This window comes from Mustela putorius, unplaced genomic scaffold, assembly GCF_011764305.1.
Source record: "Mustela putorius furo isolate JIRA1106 unplaced genomic scaffold, ASM1176430v1.1 tig00537227_pilon_pilon_pilon, whole genome shotgun sequence".
NCBI classification, from domain to species: domain Eukaryota; kingdom Metazoa; phylum Chordata; class Mammalia; order Carnivora; family Mustelidae; genus Mustela; species Mustela putorius.
Genome location: NW_025422368.1, coordinates 35816912 through 35839595, shown reverse-complemented (window position 1 = coordinate 35839595; position 22684 = coordinate 35816912). Strand labels below are relative to the sequence as shown.

At 38.2% G+C, this 22684-nt stretch overlaps 1 protein-coding gene across 2 annotated transcripts in view; it reads right to left on the bottom strand.

The window, feature by feature from the left end:
* Nucleotides 1-10850: 10850 nt before the first annotated feature.
* Nucleotides 10851-22684, bottom strand: part of LRP6 (LDL receptor related protein 6) — a 169520-nt gene continuing 157686 nt past the window's right edge. Inside the window, exons 20-23 of one of the 2 annotated variants that reach the window (XM_045073353.1) lie at nucleotides 21050-21280; nucleotides 19696-19832; nucleotides 18924-19024; nucleotides 10851-16059 (exon numbers count right to left, since the gene is read on the bottom strand). In XM_045073353.1, the coding sequence (XP_044929288.1) occupies nucleotides 15762-16059; nucleotides 18924-19024; nucleotides 19696-19832; nucleotides 21050-21280 (767 nt within the window). In that variant the 3' untranslated portion in view covers nucleotides 10851-15761. The remainder of the gene's footprint in view (nucleotides 16060-18923; nucleotides 19025-19695; nucleotides 19833-21049; nucleotides 21281-22684) is intronic. The other variant, XM_045073354.1, reaches the window with a different exon arrangement.

The window sequence follows — 22684 nt, the reverse complement described above, 5'->3', positions numbered from 1 at the left end:
AACAGAAAATCAGCAAAGATCTAGAAGACTTGAACAATAGCATAAATCAAACTGACCTAATTGATCTTTTTTTTTTATAAACATATATTTTTATCCCCAGGGGTACAGGTCTGTTAATCACAGGGTTTACACACTTCACAGCACTCACCAAAGAACATACCCTCCCCAATGTCCATAATCCCACCCCCTTCTCCCAACCCCCCTCCCCCCAGCAACCCTCAGTTTGTTTTGTGAGATTAAGAGTCACTTATGGTTTGTCTCACTCCCAATTCCATCTTGTTTCATTCATTCTTCTTCTACCCACTTAAGCCCCCATGTTGCATCACGACTTCCTCATATCAGGGAGATCATATGATAGTTGTCTTTCTCTGCTTGACTTATTTCGCTAAGCATGATACGCTCTAGTTCCATCCATGTTTTCGCAAATGGCAAGATTTCATTTCTTTTGATGGCTGCATAGTATTCCATTGTTTATATATACCACGTCTTCTTGATCCATTCATCTGTTGATGGACATCTAGGTTCTTTCCATAGTTTGGCTATTGTGGACATTGCTGCTATAAACATTCGGGTGCACGTGCCCCTTTGGATCACTACATTTGTATCTTTAGGGTAAATACCCAGTAGTGCAATTGCTGGGTCATAGGGCAGTTCTATTTTCAACATTTTGAGGAACCTCCATGCTGTTTTCCAGAATGGCTGCACCAGCTTACATTCCCACCAACAGTGTAGGAGGGTTCCCCTTTCTCTGCATCCTCACCAGCATCTGTCATTTCCAGACTTGTTGATTTTAGCCATTCTGACTGGTGTGAGGTGATATCTCATTGTGATTTTGATTTGTATTTCCCTGATGCCGAGTGATATGGAGCACTTTTTCATGTGTCTGTTGGCCATCTGGATGTCTTCTTTGCAGAAATGTCTGTTCATGTCCTCTGCCCATTTCTTGATTGGGTTATTTGTTCTTTGGGTGTTGAGTTTGCTAAGTTCTTTATAGATTTTGGACACTAGTCCTTTATCTGCTTTGTCGTTTGCAAATATCTTCTCCCATTCTGTCAGTTGTCTTTTGATTTTGTTAACTGTTTCCTTTGCTGTGCAAAAGCTTTTGATCTTGATGAAATCCCAATAGTCCATTTTTGCCCTTGCTTCCCTTGCCTTTGGCGATGTTCCTAGGAAGATGTTGCTGCGGCTGAGGTCGAAGAGGTTGCTGCCTGTGTTCTCCTCAAGGATTTTGATGGATTCCTTTCACACATTGAGGTCCTTCATCTATTTTGAGTCTATTTTCGTGTGTGGTGTAAGGAAATGGTCCAATTTCATTTTTCTGCATGTGGCTGTCCAATTTTCCCAGCACCATTTATTGAAGAGGCTCTCTTTTTTCCATTGGACATTCTTTCCTGCTTTGTCGAAGATTAGTTGACCATAGAGTTGAGGGTATATTTCTGGGCTCTCTATTCTGTTCCATTGATCTATGTGTCTGTTTTTGTGCCAGTACCAGGCTGTCTTGATGATGACAGCTTTGTAATAGAGCTTGAAGTCCGGAATTGTGATGCCACCAACTTTGGCTTTCTTTTTCAATATCCCTTTGGCTATTCAAGGTCTTTTCTGGTTCCATATAAATTTTAGAATTATTTGTTCCATTTCTTTGAAAAAGATGGATGGTACTTTGATAGGAATTGCATTAAATGTGTAGATTGCTTTAGGTAGCATAGACATTTTCACAATATTTATTCTTCCAATCCAGGAGCATGGAACATTTTTCCATTTCTTTGTGTCTTCCTCTATTTCTTTCATGAGTACTTTATAGTTTTCTGAGTATAGATTCTGTGCCTCTTTGGTTAGGTTTATCCCTAGGTATCTTATGGTTTGGGGTGCAATTGTAAATGTGATTGACTCCTTAATTTCTCTTTATTCTGTCTTGTTGTTGGTGTAGAGAAATGCAACTGATTTCTGTGCATTGATTTTATATCCTGACACTTTACTGAATTCCTGTACAAGTTCTAGCAGTTTTGGAGTGGAGTCTTTTGGGTTTTCCACATATAGTATCATATCATCTGCGAAGAGTGATAATTTGACTTCTTCTTTGCCGATTTGGATGTCTTTAATTTCCTTTTGTTGTCTGATTGCTGAGGCTAGGACCTCTAGTACTATGTTGAATAGCAGTGGTGATAATGGACATCCCTGCCGTGTTCCTGACCTTAGCGGAAAAGCTTTCCGTTTTTCTCCATTGAGAATGATATTTGCGGTGGGCTTTTCATAGATGGCTTTGATGATATTGAGGTATGTGCCCTCTATCCCTACACTTTGAAGAGTTTTGATCAGGAAGGAATGCTGTACTTTGTCAAATGCTTTTTCAGCATCTATTGAGAGTATTATATGGTTCTTGTTCTTTCTTTTATTGATGTGTTGTATCACATTGACTGATTTGCGGGTGTTGAACCAACCTTGCAGCCCTGGAATAAATCCCACTTGGTCGTGGTGAATAATCCTTTTAATGTACTGTTGAATCCTATTGGCTAGTATTTTGGTGAGAATTTTCGCATCTGTGTTCATCAAGGATATTGGTCTATAGCTCTCTTTTTTGATGGGATCCTTGTCTGGTTTTGGGATCAAGGTGATGCTGGCCTCATAAAATGAGTTCGGAAGTTTTCCTTCCATTTCTATTTTTTGGAACAGTTTCAGGAGAATAGGAATTAGTTCTTCTTTAAATGTTTGGTAGAATTCCCCCGGGAAGCCGTCTGGCCCTGGGCTTTTGTTTGTTTGGAGATTTTTAATGACTGTTTCAATCTCCTTACTGGTTATGGGTCTGTTCAGGCTTTCTATTTCTTCCTGGTTCAGTTGTGGTAGTTTATATGTTTCTAGGAATGCATCCATTTCTTCCAGATTGTCAAATTTGTTGGCGTAGAGTTGCTCATAGTATGTTCTTATAATAGTTTGTATTTCTTTGGTGTTACTTGTGATCTCTCCTCTTTCATTCATGAATTTATTTATTTGGGTCCTTTCTCTTTTCTTTTTGATAAGCCTGGCCAGGGGTTTATCAATTTTATTAATTCTTTCAAAGAACCAGCTCCTAGTTTTGTTGATTTGTTCTATTGTTTTTTTGGTTTCTATTTCATTGATTTCTGCTCTGATCTTTATGATTTCTCTTCTCCTGCTGGGCTTAGGGTTTCGTTCTTGTTCTTTTTCCAGCTCCTTTAGGTGTAGGGTTAGGTTGTGTACCTGAGACCTTTCTTGTTTCTTGAGAAAGGCTTGTACCGCTATATATTTTACTCTCAGGACTGCCTTTGTTGTGTCCCACAGATTTTGAACCGTTGTATTTTCATTATCATTTGTTTCCATGATTTTTTTCAATTCTTCTTTAATTTCCCGGTTGACCCATTCATTCTTTAGAAGGATGCTGTTTAGTCTCCATGTATTTGGGTTCTTTCCAAACTTCCTCTTGTGGTTGAGTTCTAGCTTTAGAGCATTGTGGTCTGAAAATATGCAGGGAATGATCCCAATCTTTTGATACCTGTTGAGTCCTGATTTAGGACCGAGGATGTGATCTATTCTGGAGAATGTTCCATGTGCACTAGAGAACAATGTATATTCTTTTGCTTTGGGATGAAATGTTCTGAATATATCTGTGATGTCCATCTGGTCCAGTGTGTCGTTTAAGGCCTTTATTTTCTTGCTGATCTTTTGCTTGGATGATCTGTCCATTTCAGTGAGGGGAGTGTTAAAGTCCCCTACTATTATTGTATTATTGTTTATGTGTTTCTTTGATTTTGTTATTAATTGGTTTATATAGTTGGCTGCTCCCACATTGGGGGCATAGATATTTAAAATTGTTAGATCTTCTTGTTGGACAGACCCTTTGAGTATGATATAGTGTCCTTCCTCATCTCTTATTATAGTCTTTGGCTTAAAATCTAATTGATCTGATATAAGGTTTGCCACTGCTTTCTTCTGATGTCCATTAGCATGGTAAATTCTTTTCCACCCCCTCACTTTAAATCTGGAGGTGTCTTCGGGCTTAAATTGAGTTTCTTGGAGGCAACATATAGATGGGTTTTGTTTTTTTATCCATTCTGATACCCTGTGTCTTTTGACAGGGGCATTTAGCCCATTAACATTCAGGGTAACTATTGAGAGATATGAATTTAGTGCCATTGTATTGCCTGTAAGGTGACTGTTACTGTATATGGTCTCTGTTCCTTTCTGATCTACCACTTGTAGGCTCTCTCTTTGCTTAGAGGACCCCTTTCAATATTTCCTGTAGAGCTGGTTTGGTGTTTGCAAGTTCTTTCAGTTTTTGTTTGTCCTGGAAGCTTTTAATCTCTCCTTCTATTTTCAATGATAGCCTAGCTGGATATAGTATTCTTGGCTGCATGTTTTTCTCGTTTAGTGCTCTGAAAATATCATGCCAGCTCTTTCTGGCCTGCCAGGTCTCTGTGGATAAGTCAGCTGCCAATCTAATATTTTTACCATTGTATGTTACAGACTTCTTTTCCCGGGCTGCTTTCAGGATTTTCTCTTTGTCACTGAGACTTGTAAATTTTACTATTAGGTGACGGGGGGTGTGGGCCTATTCTTATTGATGTTGAGGGGCGTTCTCTGAACCTCCTGAATTTTGATGCTTGTTCCCTTTGCCATATTGGGGAAATTCTCCCCAATAATTCTCTCCAGTATACCTTCTGCTCCCCTCTCTCTTTCTTCTTCTTCTGGAATCCCAATTATTCTAATGTTGTTTCGTCTAATGGTGTCACTTATCTCTCGAATTCTCCCCTCGTGGTCCAGTAGCTGTTTGTCCCTCTTTTGCTCAGCTTCTTTATTCTCTGTCATTTGGTCTTCTTATCACTAATTCTTTCTTCTGCCTCATTTATCCTAGCAGTGAGAGCCTCCATTTTTGAGAGCACCTCATTAATAGCTTTTTTTATTTCAACTTGGTTAGATTTTAGTTCTTTTATTTCTCCAGAAAGGGCTTTTATATCTCCCGAGAGGGTTTCTCTAATATCTTCCATGCCTTTTTCGAGCCCGGCTAGAACCTTGAGAATTGTCATTCTGAACTCTAGATCTGACATATTACCAATGTCTGTATTGATTAGGTCCCTAGCCTTCGGTACTGCCTCTTGTTCTTTTTTTGTGGTGAATTTTTCCGTCTTGTCATTTTGTCCAGATAAGAGTATATGAAGGAGCAAGTAAAATACTAAAAGGGTGGCAACAACCCCAGGAAAATATGCTTTAACCAAATCAGAAGAGATCCCAATCGTGAGGGGGGAGAAAGGGGATAAAAAGAGGTTCAAAAAGGAAGAAAGAAAAAAAAAAGAAAAGAAAAGAATTAAAAAAAGAAAACGAATAAAGAAAAATATAAAAAAGAATATATATATATATATTAGATAAACTAGTTAAAAAACGTTAAAAAAGAAAAGGGTAAAGGTTAAAAAAAATTTACCCGAAGGCGAGAAAAAAAAAATGAAAGAGAAAAAAATTAAATTAACTGCAAGACTAAAAAAAATCACAGGGAGAAAGCCATGAGTTCCGTGCTTTGCTTTCTCCTCCTCTAGAATTCTGCTGCTCTCCTTGGTATTGAAACCGCACTCCTTGGTAGGTGAACTTGGTCTTGGCTGGATTTCTTGTTGATCTTCTGGGGGCGGGGCCTGGTGTAGTGATTCTCAAGTGTCTTTGCCCCAGGCAGAATTGCACCGCCCTTACCAGGGGCCGGGCTGAGTAATCCTCTCGGGTTTGCTTTCAGGAGCTTTTGTTCCCTGAGTGCTTTCCGTAGAGTTCCAGAGGACAGGAATACAAATGGCAGCCTCCTGGTCTAAGGCCCGGAGGAGCCGAGAGCCTGGGGCCCCACTCCTCAGTGCGCCCTCAGAGAACAGCGCCCAGTTACTCCCGTCTGCCTGACCTCCGGCTGCGCTCCAAGCTCACCAAGCCTGTGGCTGGTTCAAGGTAACTCAGAGCTGTGAGCTTACTGTCGGCTCTCTGTAGCCGGCTTTCCCGTTCCAATACCCGCAAGCTCTGAGTGTCTGTGACACTCAGACACCCCCGATCCTTCTGTGACCCTGCAGGACCTGAGGCCACGCTGACCCCATGTGGGCTTTGCCCTGGTTTAGCCTCTGGAGCGATGTCCCTCAGTGGAACAGACTTTTAAAAGTTCTGATTTTGTGCCCGTTGCTCTGCCACTTGCTGGGAGCCAGCCCCTCCCCCCCGGGATCTATCTTTCCATCGCTTTGGATTCATGTCTCTGCCAGTCCTACCTTTCAGAAAGTGGTTGTTTTTCTGTTTCCAGAATTGCTGTTCTTCTTCTCTTCAATCTGCCAATTGACTTGTAGGTGTTTGCAATCTTTAGATAAGCTATTTAGCTGATCTCCTGCTAGCTGAAGTAGTCCCATCCTGCTACTTCTCTGCCATCTTGACTCCTCCTCGACTTAAGCCCTAATTGATCGTTATTGAATACTGTATCCAACAACTGCAGAATATTATTATTAAATAACAAAAATTCAACCAAGTAAATTTTAAAGATTTAATTGACTTTACTGAACAATTCATGAATTGGCAGTATCCCATCAAGCAAGTGGAGGAAAGCTCCAAAGTACTACAGAAAAGGAAAGATTTTTAAAGGCAGGACAAGGAAGTTGTAAACAGGAAAAAGGATTAATTCAGGTGAGGTCACCTTCCTTTGGTGAATAAAAGGATCTTATGAGGTGGATTATTCATCTCCTTTGGAGAATGGGGAGAGCCCATGTGACAGATTACCTTATTGGTGCTGACCAGAAAATTCCCAACAGGTTGAGACTACATTTCTAGGGGAGGGTGAAACTGCAATTAAGTTAAGCATTACACCCCGATTTGTTGATGTGGCCTAGCATAAATTACTCCATTTTGGGCCTGTGATTTTCTTCTTACCACTACTTGAGTGCCCATAAAACATTCACTAAGATAGACGATAGTCTGGCCTATAAAGCAAGTCTCAATAAATTCTAGAGTCAAATTCATACAGAATACTTACGACCCATATGGAACTAAATCTGAAAGTACCAAAATGATACCTGGAAAATCCCCAAATATTTAAAAATTATACATAATTTTATGTAATCCATGGATCAAAGAAGAAATCACAAGTGAAATTTAGAAAATGTTTTAACTGCTTTAAAAAACAACAAAAAAGAGAAGTGTCTGGGTGGCTCAGTTATTAAGTGTCTGCCTTTGGCTCAGGTCATGGTCCTAGGGTTCTGGGATTGAGCCCATCAGGCTCCCTGATTGGTGGGAAGTCTGCTTGTCCCTCTCCCACTCCTTCTGCTTGTGTCCCCTCTCTTGCTCTGTCAAATAAATAAAATCTTTTTTTAAGAAAAGATTTTATTTATTTATTTGACAGAGATCATAAGTTAAGCTGAAAGGTAGGCAGGGAGAGAGAGGGGGAAGCAGGCTCCCTGCTGAGCAGAGAGCCTGAAGTGGGGCTCAATCCCAGGACCCTGAGATCATGACCCGAGCCAAAGGCAGAGGCTTTAACCCACTGAGTCACCCAGGTGCCCCAAAATAAAATCTTTTTAAAAAGAAAAATATATATATTTTAACTGAATGATAATGAAAACATCAAAATTTGTGCGGTGCAGCTAAAGCATGCTTAGAGGAAAACATATAGCTTTAAATGATTTTATCATAAAAAGAAGGTCTAAAATCAGTGTCTTAAGCTCTCATCTTCAACAGCTAGCAAATTTAATCCAAATAAGTGAAAGAAAATTTAATTCAAATATGTTTAATCCAAATAAGTAAAAGGAAATAATGAGAAAACAATGAAACAGAAAACGGACATAGAATAGAGAAGAATAAATTAGAACAAGAGCTGATTTAAAAAAAAAATCAATAAAGATATACCTTCAGTTTAACTGTCCAAGACACAAATTACTAATGCCAGAAATTAAAACAGACATTGAAAGGATAAGAGACACATTTTAGGCCAATAAACTGAAGCTTAGAGGAAATGGACAAACTCCTCAAAGGCCTAAAAGACAACAATTGACATAGAAAATATAAATAACTCCAGATCTAAACCGAGTTCTTGCTTAAAAACCTGTCCTGATATATATCTGCACCGAAGAATCACAGTATTGCATAAAACTGGAGGTCCCTTAATCCTTTCTTTCCCACGGAACCCCCAAGAGAAAAGGTTCTAATTACAGGACAAAACACATAAGTCTTCAAGCCTGTGAAATTGGGTAATGGTAGTGGGGGAGCTTGTGGTGGGATGATCGGAAGTCAAAAAGCTCTTAAAATAATCTTTTGTCTGCCATACAGGTAGCATATGATGGGCCGCACACTAAGTCTCTTGTGAGAGATATAAATTACTCTGGAATGCGGAGCAAGACTAGAGAAGGGGCCAAGAGAGAAGGATTCCTCCAACAGACATCTGCAGAATAGCACACTTCACAGGTGTTTGGCCTCCAGCAGACTACCTGTAATACTGTTCATTGCCTAGAATGCCTTAGGTGTAAGCAGCTCTCTGGAACAAGTAGTGGAACTGGCCAATTAAAGAGTCAAGGTTCAGAAAACTCTATTAGAGCCTAATACCAACAAATACTGAGAGATTAAATGAGTTCAGGCATGCCTTGGCAGTTAATTAAAATAGAACAGAGATTAGAATCTCAATCTCCGTTTAGTGTCCTTTTCCCTCCACCCACTGCCAACTGCCTCTGATCAAAATTTTGCACTGGAGTTTTTCATACTCAAACTGGGCATTTCCTCTCCAGGTTAGGTATTAATCAGTTGATTGTTGAGGGGAAATAAAAGGGGGAGGGGACACTTAGCATAGTACCTGGGGGGCACAGTAAATGCTGGACAAATCTTAGCAAAATTGTCCCTTATTTTTGGCCTCTTAATGGGGAAAGTTTGGCTTTATATGGTGGTTAATGATTAATTTACAAATGCAAATCTTGGGTAGATAATTTGCAGGGTTGGGGAGGAGGGGGTGGTGGTGAGTATGGGTTGTGTTTAACAAACTGGGACAAACTCAGCAAGGCCGGCTTGTTCAGATTCCTCTTCTGTGTCCCTTTGTCTTCTGAGGTAAGGATGCACCTTTCCTCTGAGTACAGGGAAGGCACTTCTCACATTAGGGTTTGTGACTTGCTTCAGGGGAAGGTCAGAGGGTTCTTCCTGCATATGCCATTTCTCAAATTTCTTCAGCTCAAACTAGTGACTGTGCTAAGGTGCCACATTTTGGTGTAGCATGTCCTGAACCTCATCAATAGTCACTCCCCTTTTATTTTCAATTTACAGAAATGCAACTGTACTGGAAGCAACGGATTAAAATGTAAAAGGCTGTATAAACTGAGCAGAAAACCCACCTGCAGAGAGAATGACCTGAAACAACTTGCACTGTCCTTCCCATTCTGAGCCTGCCTTTAAATCAGGCAAAACCATCATGGTTCTGCTTCTCCTTTCTTTGACTAGAGTGAGAACAGCACAACTCATGATTTTTGTTTTCCAGAAGACTGGGAGTGAGCGTTAGTGGTATAGTGGTGAGCATAGCTGCCCTCCAGAAGACTGGGAGGGGTCAGCAAAGAAGTCAAGGTAAGCTCACTTACTCGAGAGCATCTGCTGAGAAAAGACCTTTACACTAACATTTGTTCCATCTAACCCCGATGTTTGAGCTTAACTAATGCCAGATAATAAACTTTCCTCTCTTCCTGTTAAGCCAGCAAACTTTGACTCAAGTAGAGGTTTTGAGTCCTCATTGTTTCTTTCATTCCTCTCTGTAAAGAGTATTGTAGGGGAGGAAAACAATATTCTGCCTACCCTTATCTAAGTTCTTAGTTGAGGCCCTTGTAATAAAAAACAAGAGAAAGCAAACAGAAATTTTATTAATGTGTACATCTTATGTACACACTTATTATGTATACACGGGAAATACCAAGAAACTCCCCCAAATGACTTAGGATTCAGGCTTAAATAGCTTATTAATAGGAAAAGGTGAGGGATAAATAGCATATTAATAGGAAAAGGTGAGGGATGATGCAGGCCTCTTGGGAAAGAGTGACTTTCAGGAAAGATGAATGGGCCCTTAGGAGAGGAGGTAGGAGGTGTGAAAGTTGTAGCAAAGTTTGTCAGGCTGTTTTTTCTAGTCCCCTTATTTATGATAAGAATCAATTATCCCTGGTTGATGAAACTCTCCAGGAGGGGATTTATGATTTATGTCATGTGCTCCTTTTAAAGGATCTGTCTTAAGGCTGATAAGGGGAGCTCAAAGAAACCCTCTATCTGTATCTGTTTTTATTTTTTTTTAAAGATTTTATTTATTTATTTGACAGAGATCACAAGTAGGCAGAGAGGCAGGCATAGAGAGAGAGAGGGAGCCTGCTGAGCAGAGAGCCTGATGTGGGGCTCGATCCCAGGACCCTGGGATCATGACCTGAGCCGAAGGCAGATTAACCCACTGAGCCACCCAGGCGCCCCTGTATCTGTTTTTAAAGCACCTACCTGATGCAAAACAATCAAGAAGCCCGAGTGGCATATTTTGAGGTGCTATATTCTGCTACTCTTCAGTATCATAGCATACTGGACTCTGCATCAGGAGGAGCAATGTTTATTTTTAATGCTAATTTGGAGAAGAGGGAGGTTCGGCATCCACAGCGGAGTTCCTTCCAGGAGTTGAATGAAAACCAGGGCAGGAAGCACAAAATGTTTTATTTTTTCTCTGTTCCCAACACAGGTATGGCCAAACACTGCAGTATGCAACAGGCCTTCTCAAACCTCTCTTCCAAGGTTGTATTTTACTTGAAATGTAAACAATAAAGGTGGGTTTTGTTGTCTCCCAAACACTAGTCACAGCAAAGCACAATCAGCTGTTTTGATTTCTTGCTAAAAAGAAATGACACTTTTATTTTCCACTGTTTTATTATAAAAATCAACATTTCATTTGTTACAACTCAGCTTATTGTAATAATCAAAAGGGGATTTATACAAGGTATTTTTATACAGTTTACAATTAAAGCACTTATTTTACAAAAAGGGGGAAGTGAATAGTGGACAAGGGCTGACCAAATGTTGGCCATTAAAATATAAATACATCCTTGCAAAGCACCATCGTACCAAAGTCCATGAACAAGAAACACCAGCTGACTTTAAGACAATAACAAAGATTAAAGCTTAAGAAAAAAATTTAAAAACACAAAGGATAAACATCTGAAAGCAGCACCAGATCCTTCACTTGCAAATAAGGCTAGTCCAGCTTAAGCTTCTTGGTATCCTCTTAACTCTTTTCAAATTTTCCTACTAACCCCAGATATTTAATTTCATGTAAAATTAGATTTATTCACTTTCTTTTCCTTTTAATATTCATATTTAGGTATATACATATATCCTGCTTATATTTGTTTAAAAAAATGGACAGTTAAGCGTAAGCAAAAGCACACTGTTTCTAAATCTTTGGTGTAAACTTCTGGGTAAACCCTACATAATGGTGAAAATCTATAAGTTAGTTTTCGTTAGGTCTATACTCTGAGTACAAGGAATCACCTAGTTTATAGTTGTATCTGTAAAGTCATGAAGATTTTTTCGTGCAATAAACTTAACAACAGTTTAAGGATGTGTTATGAAAAAGGAAAACCAAGTAAAATTTACCTGGACTGAAGGAGGGAGTGGAGGGTAATCAGTAAGATCTAAGATTCCTACTGACTACCCCCTTCTACTCAGGGGCAGGCTTAGTTTAATGAGATGCAGAATCAAGTCCAATGGAAATATCCTGAGTATATGGATTCATGATGCTCATAATTTAAAAATTTTAAACTATAAATGTAAAACGTTATCCCCTAAAACTGAAAATTTCAAAAGCCAAATTTTGGGACTATGATGAAATGATGCCATCCCAGAAGTCAGAAACCACACATATGCTACCAGTACTTTCTAAAATCATCTGTTATTTCTCTTGGCTCATTTTAGGCTTCGGATAAAGAGAGGAGTATCAAATAAAATTAAATTTGAGTTCAAGAATTCTGAGAACATGTTTTAAACAACACTTGATTATAAACTCATGACTCAGTCCCTGTCTACACTTCATGTATAGTCTCATTTGTGGATGCCCAAACATTTGTTGGCCAACTGATATTCACATACTCATAGCCACACTCCAAACATACTACGTATGTCATTATACAGACTTAAGCTTATTAAAAGCTTGGGGTATGAAAAGCCCAAGACTTTGTTTCTCAATTTTGTTAGATGTGTAATGGTAACCAATACACAACTCTTATGGCATGCCAATTCAATAAAGTGGCAAGTTTCCCCTGCAAGAGAAAAAACAATTTTAAAAACATTTCTAGGAATTGAATCTGGGCACAGGACTCCACCAGCACAACTATCACAGAGAAGCAGAAGTAGTCTATTATGATGGCTGGTATCAGGTTGCACAAACATACACAGATTCATCAATAGGCTAGCTAAGCTGCAGCTACTAACTCGGCTTGAAGTATTCTTCATTAATAGGCCTTGACGGCAAAACAAAAAGATTTTACCCCAAAACTAATGGCTACCTAATGCAAATGGTGGAGTTGGCCTTATACAATTACTGACTTTAGAGTATTTTAAAATGATGAACAAATATATCAATTCATGCTAAAATTTTACTGCTCAAAAGTCCTGCCCCCAAATTAATGGCCTATAGATGGAAATGTACTGTAAAGTCTTCATTTCTAAATATATATCATCTCTTCAGAATAGCTGTTCTCAAGGGTCATAATAGCGCCTCATGGTGTATCATACAGTATTTTATATTAAAATAACTAATTTCCTGCTAGACAGACATCTAAGCTACTACAGAATAGCAGCAGCGTCAAAGGCATAATAAAATTTCATGAAAGAAAAATTAATACCGAGAATTCTATCCCTTAACTCTGTTTTGTTTTTTTTCCTTGTGACTATGCCATTATTCGATTTAAGCAGCAAAATCCCTTAGGCCACTGTTCAGAGTTAAAAAGACCACCTCAATGAAGTCTAGTCTACTACATAGTACATAAAAAGTATGCTATGCAAGAGCTCATTTCTCAGATAATTTTAATCACATCAGTAAATAGAATAAGGCATATGTTCAAAATTAAATACTTCAGTATTTAATGACTCTAACAACATTTTATTCTTTTTTTCTTCATGGATAATGAATATAGCAACATACCAAATTCTAAATCCTTTTCTACTTTTTCCCCTGATTTGTGCTCATGTTTTTTTATCTGCAGTTTCTCCAATTAAACCTCTTGTGTCTAATAATCAAAAGAGTTTACTTATGCTTAACTGTCCATGTAATCTGAGGGCCAATCTTTCCTGAATTTTGATAATTCTCTCATTTAAAGGTACCCTCCCCAAAACATTAAGAATCCATCTCAAATACCCCAGAAAGAGGATTCTGAGATTAAGCGGAACTGCCTTCAAATAATTTCAAACAAATTGGCACACAAATCAGTATTTTGCAAGAAGAGGCCATTGCCATCGCAGTACAAGCACTTGGACTGAGATATAACAAGGCAGTATTCTTCTTAATTCATTATAGTGCAAGTTTCCACATGGGAAGCCCACCGGATAAAGATGCACAATAAAAATGTAAACATATAGAATTCTCAAATTCTAATTGATACCCAGTTATTGCTAACCTTTCTATCTTCATTTAAGCATCAAAGGCCCCGTGTCACAGAATACAACTCCAGTGTCCATTCTGTTAAACTGTGAGCACTTTGTCTACCAACAGGAAGAGTTAATGCTTGTTCGCCTGAAATGCAAGACACTGATGGATCACCATTTCTTTATATGCAAAATCAAGTGTACCTGATTCATATCAGGTGTCCCAACAATCTAAGCATTATTCTGAAACCACATATTTTTCCTCTTTAAAAAGATTCCTTAGGTATTTTTAATTGCTTAAAAAGTTTACTTCATCCCTGCCAGAATTCTGAATCTCTTCTTCCATTGTTTTCTCTTGGCCCAAAAATCCAGAGAGGAGGCCTCAGCAAGACAGAATTAAAAAAAAAAAAAAAAAAAATCATTTGGTAACTAATTGACTGACATCTGGTAAAGTAAAAATACATTAGTTTAAAAACATTTTCAGTTTTAGCAGAGAAGTGCTGGAAACATGTAAAAAGCAGGAAACTGACTTGTGGCAAGGTGGCAGAGCAGTGCTAGAACTGTCCCTCGTCAGCCCTTGAGAGCTAAAGATGCAGCAGCCCAAGGACCAGGCGGGGCAGGCTGATTATGTAAGAGCCTTCCATTATTCCCCTCCACCCAAGTTCTGACAGCTGAGAAGTTACTAGGTTGGCCTTCTCATTTAATCCATATTGATAAATTTGTTAAATTATCTTAATCCATAATGGGATAAGAGAGAACACACAAAAATATATAAGAGGTGAGTATAAGAATAATTTGTGGATAATTTGAAAACAATCTTAACATTCACATTGGGTAACAGGAAGATATTAAACTCACGTCACACATTAAAAGAGGTATGTATGTAGACATTGTTCTGAGAAAAAGTAACCTAAAGAACATGAAAATGTCACAAACAGTTAATAAAGGGAAAATCTAATGATAACAAAAAAAATTCTCTTTTTAAATAGATTGTCTCTAACCGGAACATATTTAAATGTTTTACTAGGAAAAAAACATATATATATAAACGATTTCATATTGTGATATTATGTGCTGAAAGTACTGCAAGGATATATGATTAATTTACAACAAAAACATAATGGTTAAATTTGTAATTCTTAAACATTGCCTATATGTGTTGTAAAAAGAGATTTTAATGAGCATTAAAACAATCTTGGAAGAGGAGCAATAATATGTCTAACCTTTGATCATTATGCAAAAACAGCAGTCAAATTGAGCTAAGCCTACAGAGGAATGGAGCTAGTAGAAATATTAAAATGCAACCTTAATTTAGGAAATTCCATTTAATCAATCCTCAGATAAAAAGTTGTGAATAAATTGTGGTATCTTGGCAAAATGTCCTACAAAGCTGCTGGGGGAGGAAGCAAGGTAAAAAACACCTAGTGAAAAAATTAATTCTTTTGCCAGAAGTTGTGGGTTCCAAGGTAGGGACAGAAGACTTGCACACACAAAGAGCCCCACACCTTCTTACCAGACAGCTGATCTCCTAAAATAGCAACACCCAGAAGGGATTTTTATAAATACCTATTTTCCTCACTAAAATAATTGGATTCCTAGAGAAAACAAAGCCCTTTGTCCAAAGTTAGTTTTAATTCCTTTTTTTTCCCTTTTGTGATTTCTTAAACTTGTTGGCCCTCAAATGTTAGTTAACATGAAGGCTATTTGGCTACTTCCAAGTATCTGTGGTTTGCTGCTCTGAGATGGACTTAAATTTTTCTTCTTCTTCTTCTTCTTCTTCTCTCTCTTTCTCTCTCTTTTTTTTTTTTGGTATCAATAAAGCCCAGACATTCCTGGTCAGTGATGCCTTTATTATTTCTGTTTCCTTTGTATTCAGTCAGTTCACTGGGTTTAAGGCATGCTTTGTGTATTTAGTTTGCAAAAATAAAACTTTTAGTACAAATTTATTTTTTATACAAATTTTTATGGCACAAGCAGCAAATCTGCTGTTTTAAGAAAAATATATAAATATCCTTTTCTTCTGTACAAATATCTCCAGTATTCCCTACCCCATTTATAATTTTTAACTGTACATGGTCTGCCTCATCTTTCTCTAATAGCTCCCTCCCCCCCTCCAGATCTCAACCAAATTTGTATTTACATTTTTGCATTGGAGGCAGTCAGAGGAGGAGGGCCCCTCCTCAGGAGGAGTCTGTACAGGGAGAGGGCGGCGGTGGGTAGAGGTGATGAGAGTAGCTCCTCTCTGTGTATGGAGAAGGTGGGCAGCTTTCATAGTTCTCTTCTGCTGATAGGTACTGGCTTCGGGGTGTGGGAGGTGGAGGCACAGGCTCTGAATCATAGTTCAAGTCACTAGTGTAGCCCTTGGCTGTTGCCACTGAGGTCATTCTCCGGCTGGGAGCATAGTCACTGTCACAAACATCTGTGCTGCAGGGTGTGGTAGGGGGTGCAAAGTGCCGGTAACTGTATGGCCTGTAGCTGGTATAGGAGGAAAATCAAGAGAAGCAGACACTTAGTTTTACAGAAAAGCTATTTTCCCTATCAGAATACAGAATTATTAAATGTAAACTTCACTTTGAAGATAATGCGCTACTACAATTTAAATTTGTACAGACCAAGAGACAATTTGCAATGACCAATTAAAGGAAGATAGCACGCATTTCATATTTGCAAATAAAATGTGACTAGAGGCATTTAAAAATGGATAGGTTGGTCATACAGAGGTAAACTCAACCTAGCCTCTGGATGTGTTCTTATACCTTAAGTTAAACCATTTCACTATATTCAAAGTTGTACTTAATTATCATCTCTGGAAAGTCTGTTATACGTTTTGCATTTAGTCTATATAGTGGACTGACCTCACCAATTCTTTTCTTTTCTTTTTTTTTTTTTTTAAGATTTTATTTATTTGACAGACAGAGATCACAAGTAGGCAGAGAGGGAGGGGGCAGCAGGGCTGGAGACCCTAAGATCATGACCTGAGCCGAAGGCAGAGGGTTAACCCACTGAGCCGTCCAGGTGCCCCACCAATTTCTGCTGCCCCATAGTCTGTGAGAAGAATGGGTCTTCACATATTTGATCTTACTCAATCATGTTAGTATTCCTTTAACATTCTTTAACTTAATAATCTTATTAATTTATTAATAATAAACTTAATTTAACTTCATAATCTAAATGTCTGAAGACTTCATTCTCTCTTTAAAACAAATATTGTGCAAGCCATGCTGAATTTTGGTAGACAGCCTAAGGGGCATATCCATCCCATTACTGTCACTATCAGCCAAGAAAAAGTGCTATGGTTTGGAGGAAAGAGTTTTGATCCCCTGTATACAGACAAGCATACTGTCCTAAGAACAAAATGATTAATTCTAAATATCTAAATAATGTAGGGACAGTGTATTTTCCAATATGTGTTTCAGAGACCTAATTTATTTCTTATACTTATTGTTCCACCTTTTCAAATAATCTACAGCCGTTAATCAAGTTTACAGCATGGCTCACTAATAAAAAAGGAACTGAGAAGATATGAACACACCAGTGAAGAGAAGAGCTAGAAGTGCTAGCCTTTCTATCGTTTCTACTTCTATCCGTACCTCATATACCACTTGTATTCCAAATATCGTAAAGCTGATCTTATTTCATATTTATCCCAATCAAGGTTTCTACAAACGCTTTGTCATCAAACAAAGTGACTACCAGAGAGGGGTAGGAGCATGTGTAAAACTGAAGGAACAAGCCATAAGATGACCAGTGCTACAGACTGCCACAAGATACTATCCTAAGATATATACACCATTTGGTGTCACCCAGGGTTTGCCTCAAAAGAAATGGCTGCCAAAGACCAAAAGTTACATGACCTGCTGAGCAGGTTCCCAAGCGTTTTCACTACCAATATTGACATGATGTCATAGTACTTTTTAGGTTTTATCTTTCTGTGTCCAATCATACATTGAGTCCTGGTGAAATTTCCTGGCTCAACATTTAAAGGCCCAACACTTCCATTTTCATGGGGAAGAAAAAAAAACAAAACAGCTAAGAAGAAAGGAAATAAAATTAACAAAATTCTTTTACATTCCAGTCCAGACAAAAATCTCAAATAAGAAATGTTTTTGATGCAATTATGTTCATTTTAATCAATGTTTTATTCAATATAAACATTTATTTATTTATTTATTTTTAAGGTAGGCTCCATGCCCAATGCAGGGCCTGAACTCATGACCCTGAGATCAAGAGTTATTGGATGCTCTACCAACTGAGCCAGCCAGGTGCCCCAAAGAAATTAGTTTTTTAAAAATAAAAATTAAGGTCTTTCATTTTGTTTTTTCAGTTTACAGGTTTCTGCTTCCTATTTTGACTTTTGAGAACAAAATAGTGGCAAGGCAATCAACACTTAAAACACAAAAACATCAGTTCAATGTCAACATCAGACAGAATCAAGCCTGTCTCAAACAGTCTTATCTATAAAATGAAATGCAAGTGCTGAATAAGATGCTATAAACAGTTTCCACTTGGCTTCTCTACATCTGTAAGGCTGTATCAGGATAATTTGACTACAAGTCTAGGAAACACCTTAACTAGAAGATAACAGGCACTTCAGGGATGCCAATAAACACAACACTCAGTACTTAGAGATCATCACGCTGTTGACTTTCTGCTGGCCTTTGAAAAATAGTGAAGAGAGTAAGGATACAATACACTAATACTCCTGCTCACTATGCTCTACAGACACACAGTAGCAGAGAGGCATAATTTCCCCCTTTCTGTCTTACAAATATATTTCATTCATTTTAGTGAGTCATGATTTATTCTAAGCAATTTTATGAGAAATTTTTCATTCCCGATTGTAATAAAGTATGTGAAGCAAGGCCTGAACTTCAGCTTCTCTCGATTTCTCTCGAAATCTGTGCTTACTCTCCCTGCTATTTACAGCTCTCATGACTCTCTGAAGTTAGGTTTGATTGACAGTCTAAGGATGGGGTTTTAGACAGTCTTATGTCAATAGACTATCTTATGTCAATTAGACTATCGGTCAAACCTAACTTGAGCAGTCACCTATTTTGAGATCAGTTATTTTGGTGGGTAACTTTTCCTTAGAATTTTGCCAAAAAAATTAGGGGCTCTACTTTATTACTTTGAAACCTAGCATTTGTGACTCTCTTTAAAAAAATATATAATGTCTGGAAGAAAAGGATGTGTGGTAGGGGCAACATTAGCACTACCAAGACAAAATGCCTATTCTCTCTCAAGTTACCATCATCTATTTATGTAGGGCTCCATCAAACCCACAACTAGAGTCCTTCTTTCTTTTAATAAATACCTTGATTATACTAGAGGAAGATACGCATTACCTGTAGGACCTATGAGTAGAAGGACTATTCGAAGAATAACCAAATTCCATAGTGTAATGTGATCGCTCTGTGGCTGGGGATGGCGGAGGGTTCAAAATCTAAACGGAAAAATAATTACGTTATTAAAATAATAATAGTCTATGCCACATAAAGACCATTACACTTTCCTACATGCTCTTCATTCATCTGTTTGGTATTCCTTTCCATTACAGGATCAGCACAATCCTTTCCCAAAGAACTGACCTCCAATAGTGCTTAGGAATGGGGCTCTCTACTCCTAGAACACCATTTCATCACGGCTACACAGCGAAATGTGATAAGAAGGAAATCTGTAAGTCACTGATTTAAGTTCAGCACAGCTGGGTTCTGATTTTTTAAAATTATAAATGTTTAGAAAAACATTACTGACATGGGAGAAATACCAGGTAGGCTTCCTTTTTTAGAGAGGTCACAGAATGTAGATTCTAACCCTCTCAGGAGATACTACTCAGTAGTTCTACTTTTACCCAAACTATGAAATTACTGCCTAATGCTTTCAAACATGCTGGTTACTACATGGTAACTTAAAGATTTAGATTTAAGGGTGCTTGCATGGTAGTGGTAAATCCTACCTGTAAGCCCTCTATGCCTAAATTCTACACTAAAAAACTCTTTACATTACCATCTTTAGTAGTACCAAACTTTAATTACCATTGAGTACCCCCATTTAAATCTAGGATCCCATTTAACTTAGTATTTAAAGTCAAACAAAGAAAAACAGACTGCTTACTGCAGGGAAGTAAGTGCCTTTGGTGCTTGAAGAACTACTTGATGATGCTCCTGTGACATGAGCTCGGTCATAAGGGGGTCCACTGCTGCCCCCCATGATACTTAGGGAGCTGATCATTGATTTACCTCGAGACATTCCTAAAATGAAGGATAAATACTGAAGATGAATCAGATCTATAAGAATTATTTCCACCCACAAAAAGGTTTTATTCAATACTAGGATTACAAATACCAATAGCCAAATGGTTTGATTTCAAAACAATTTATGCTCTCTTTTCCTAATAATAATTGAAAACACTTAATGGAGAAGAGAAATGAATATTCTCTAGAAGTGAACACTTCTGAGAGCTGGCCTAGAACAAGGCCAAGTAAATACCACCATCCCTTCTCTCCAAGGACAGAAGCAGAACTCTTCAAAATAAGACGTTTTCAACTTTAGAGGATTTGCAGAAGAAAAGGACTACGGAGCGTGGGCAGGACAGATTAAACAACAGATTTACTCAGGAGGAAACTAATCCAGTTTTAAAGACATTAATACAAAGTACAGATTACTTCTTCATCTTCTGGATGCAAATGTTGTTGGAATCACAACCACTGATGCTAAAGAAAAAATTCTATTATTTTCTAAGTGACTTCCCATATTTCACTAACTGAAAATAGTTATAGCAATAAGGAATCATTAACAGTTTCAAAAATCTTAACCGTTTTCTTAGATTTATACCCAGAAAAATTTCTTTTTTTTTTCTGAGAGATTTTGCCTGACACCTCCTTCTCCATATTCATTTAAAAAAAGACTTCTTTTCACTACAGGCACCAGAAGGCACTGAAAAGAAAGCCATACCTCCCTAGGGCAATATGGTCTACCCAAGGACATTGAATTTCTGGCTACTTGGCTATTACTTAGGCATAGCCTAATATATCCCTCCTTACTATCACTCAGCTAATTCCAAATCTCTGCTGAAAAGGAATCTTAATCTTTTTTTTCCCCCACCTTTAGTTGCTGGGCTCTGTAGTACTGAGGTCCCCTGGTAGTGTGCCTAAAGGACCTGTGGTTTATGACTCTCCACCCAATGTCTAGTGATTTACTTTCAGGAGAGGACATCCAAAAATGCAGTGTATTTGTATCTGCAATAAATGCAGTTGGTATGTATAAATGGGCACTATTATATATTTGCTTCACAACCTTTTATAAAAAGAGTGCTAAAAGTAAAAGAGAACATTTGTTCTTAAAATTTTTTAAACCCAAAGTAGTCTAGTTTGAAACAGACTCTAGGTAATACCCTGTTTCATAATGGAAAGTTGGCAACCCTGCCAGGATCCCAGACTTGATTCTCAGTGGATCAGTCTTAACTCACCTGGAAGAGATCCTGACAAAGAACTTGGATGTGGCACATAACCAAGGGGCACAGAAGCTGGTCCATGAACTACATAGTCATTAGTCATGGTTTCCCCATCTCCCTTCATACGTGGACACAACATTCTCTGGCAGATAAAGTATATAGTTCCGGACACAAAGATGGTGACAATTACTCCAATAACTGAACCAACGGTGTTGGTGGCCTGTGGAGCTGGTTCCTCAGTTGGATCTAAAATGAGAATGCAGTACAGTTATATAAAGGAGAAATAACTGTAGACTCAAGATAGTTATTAAAAAGAGGGCTTCTGAGTAGAATGTCTAGTGAAGACAACGCACAACCATTTTTTTTGTTTCTATAAATACTTACTCACCATGCCCCATTGGGTATATAGGTTAAGTATCACTAGAAATCAAAATGAACTATTTTTAAGTGAAGACAGAAATAAAACAATACATTGAAAAGTATATCTATAAACTGATGAAAAAAAAGTGGATCATAGATTTAAATGTCATTAAGTTCTAAACACATAGATAAAATTTATTCTACTTCATTTTGTATGTCATAAAGTAACATGGTTATTTTGAATTTCTGAGAAAATTCTAGGCTCAAAAGGGATGGACCTAGGAAAGTCATCAAATGTTTTACCCAGCATAATGAAGAAGCCAAAAGCAGCTCTGAGCATGATTTTAGGTTTGAAAAGTAACATCCAGGCCTGGTGAAGGGAGATTAGAAGCTAAAGAGAGCATTAGCTCTTACACCCAATATGCTGGTGCTTTCAGGGTGAATCTACTGCCTGAGGTCTCCAAGACTTGAGTACTTACAGAACTAGAGAGCATGAGAGGAAGATCCTGCCCATGGCATTCACCTTTACCAGATTCGTGAGCTATGTGAAGCTTTAGAAGCAGGGGGCATCAGTATCACAGGAAAAGGTAAACAGTAAAAGGGCTCAAGTTTAAAGCATTACTCCTCTATTTGGAAGGAAAATGGTTCCATTCTGAATAGTCGGACCGTATCTCACACTGCAGCTCTTTCGTTCGTGTGTGTGCGTGCGTGCGTGTGTGTGTGTGTGTATATATATATATATATATATATATATATATTTTTTTTTTTTTTTTTTTTTTTCCCGAGACAGCGAGTGAGCGAGCAAGAGTGAGAGCAGAGATGAGGGACAGAGGTGGAGGGAGTGGGAGAAAATCCAAGGCAGACTACTTGCTGAGCACAGATCCCTACAAGAGGCTCAATTCCATGACCCCAAGATCATGACCTGAGCCAAAATCAAGACTCAGATGCTTAACCGGCTGACCATTCAGGGGCCTTACACTTGCAGATTCCTTAAAAACCTTTCTTCTGCTTCATCTTACCTTAAATCTCCCACCCACACAGCTAAATTTGCCCTCCACTAGATTAAATAAATGAGAGAAAATGCTATCACTAAGTTTCAGAATATGCAGGAGCTGGCAGTTAGATACTTTGTCTGTGGACTCTGGGATACAGATTCCCCCTACTCCTTGTGAGCAGCCATCTATCTTTCTTATCCCTTTCCAGTGCCTTGACATTGCCTTCTAATGCCAAGATGCAAGAAAGGATAGTTTATACTCACTATCTCCAATTCTTAGTCTTCATATCTTAACT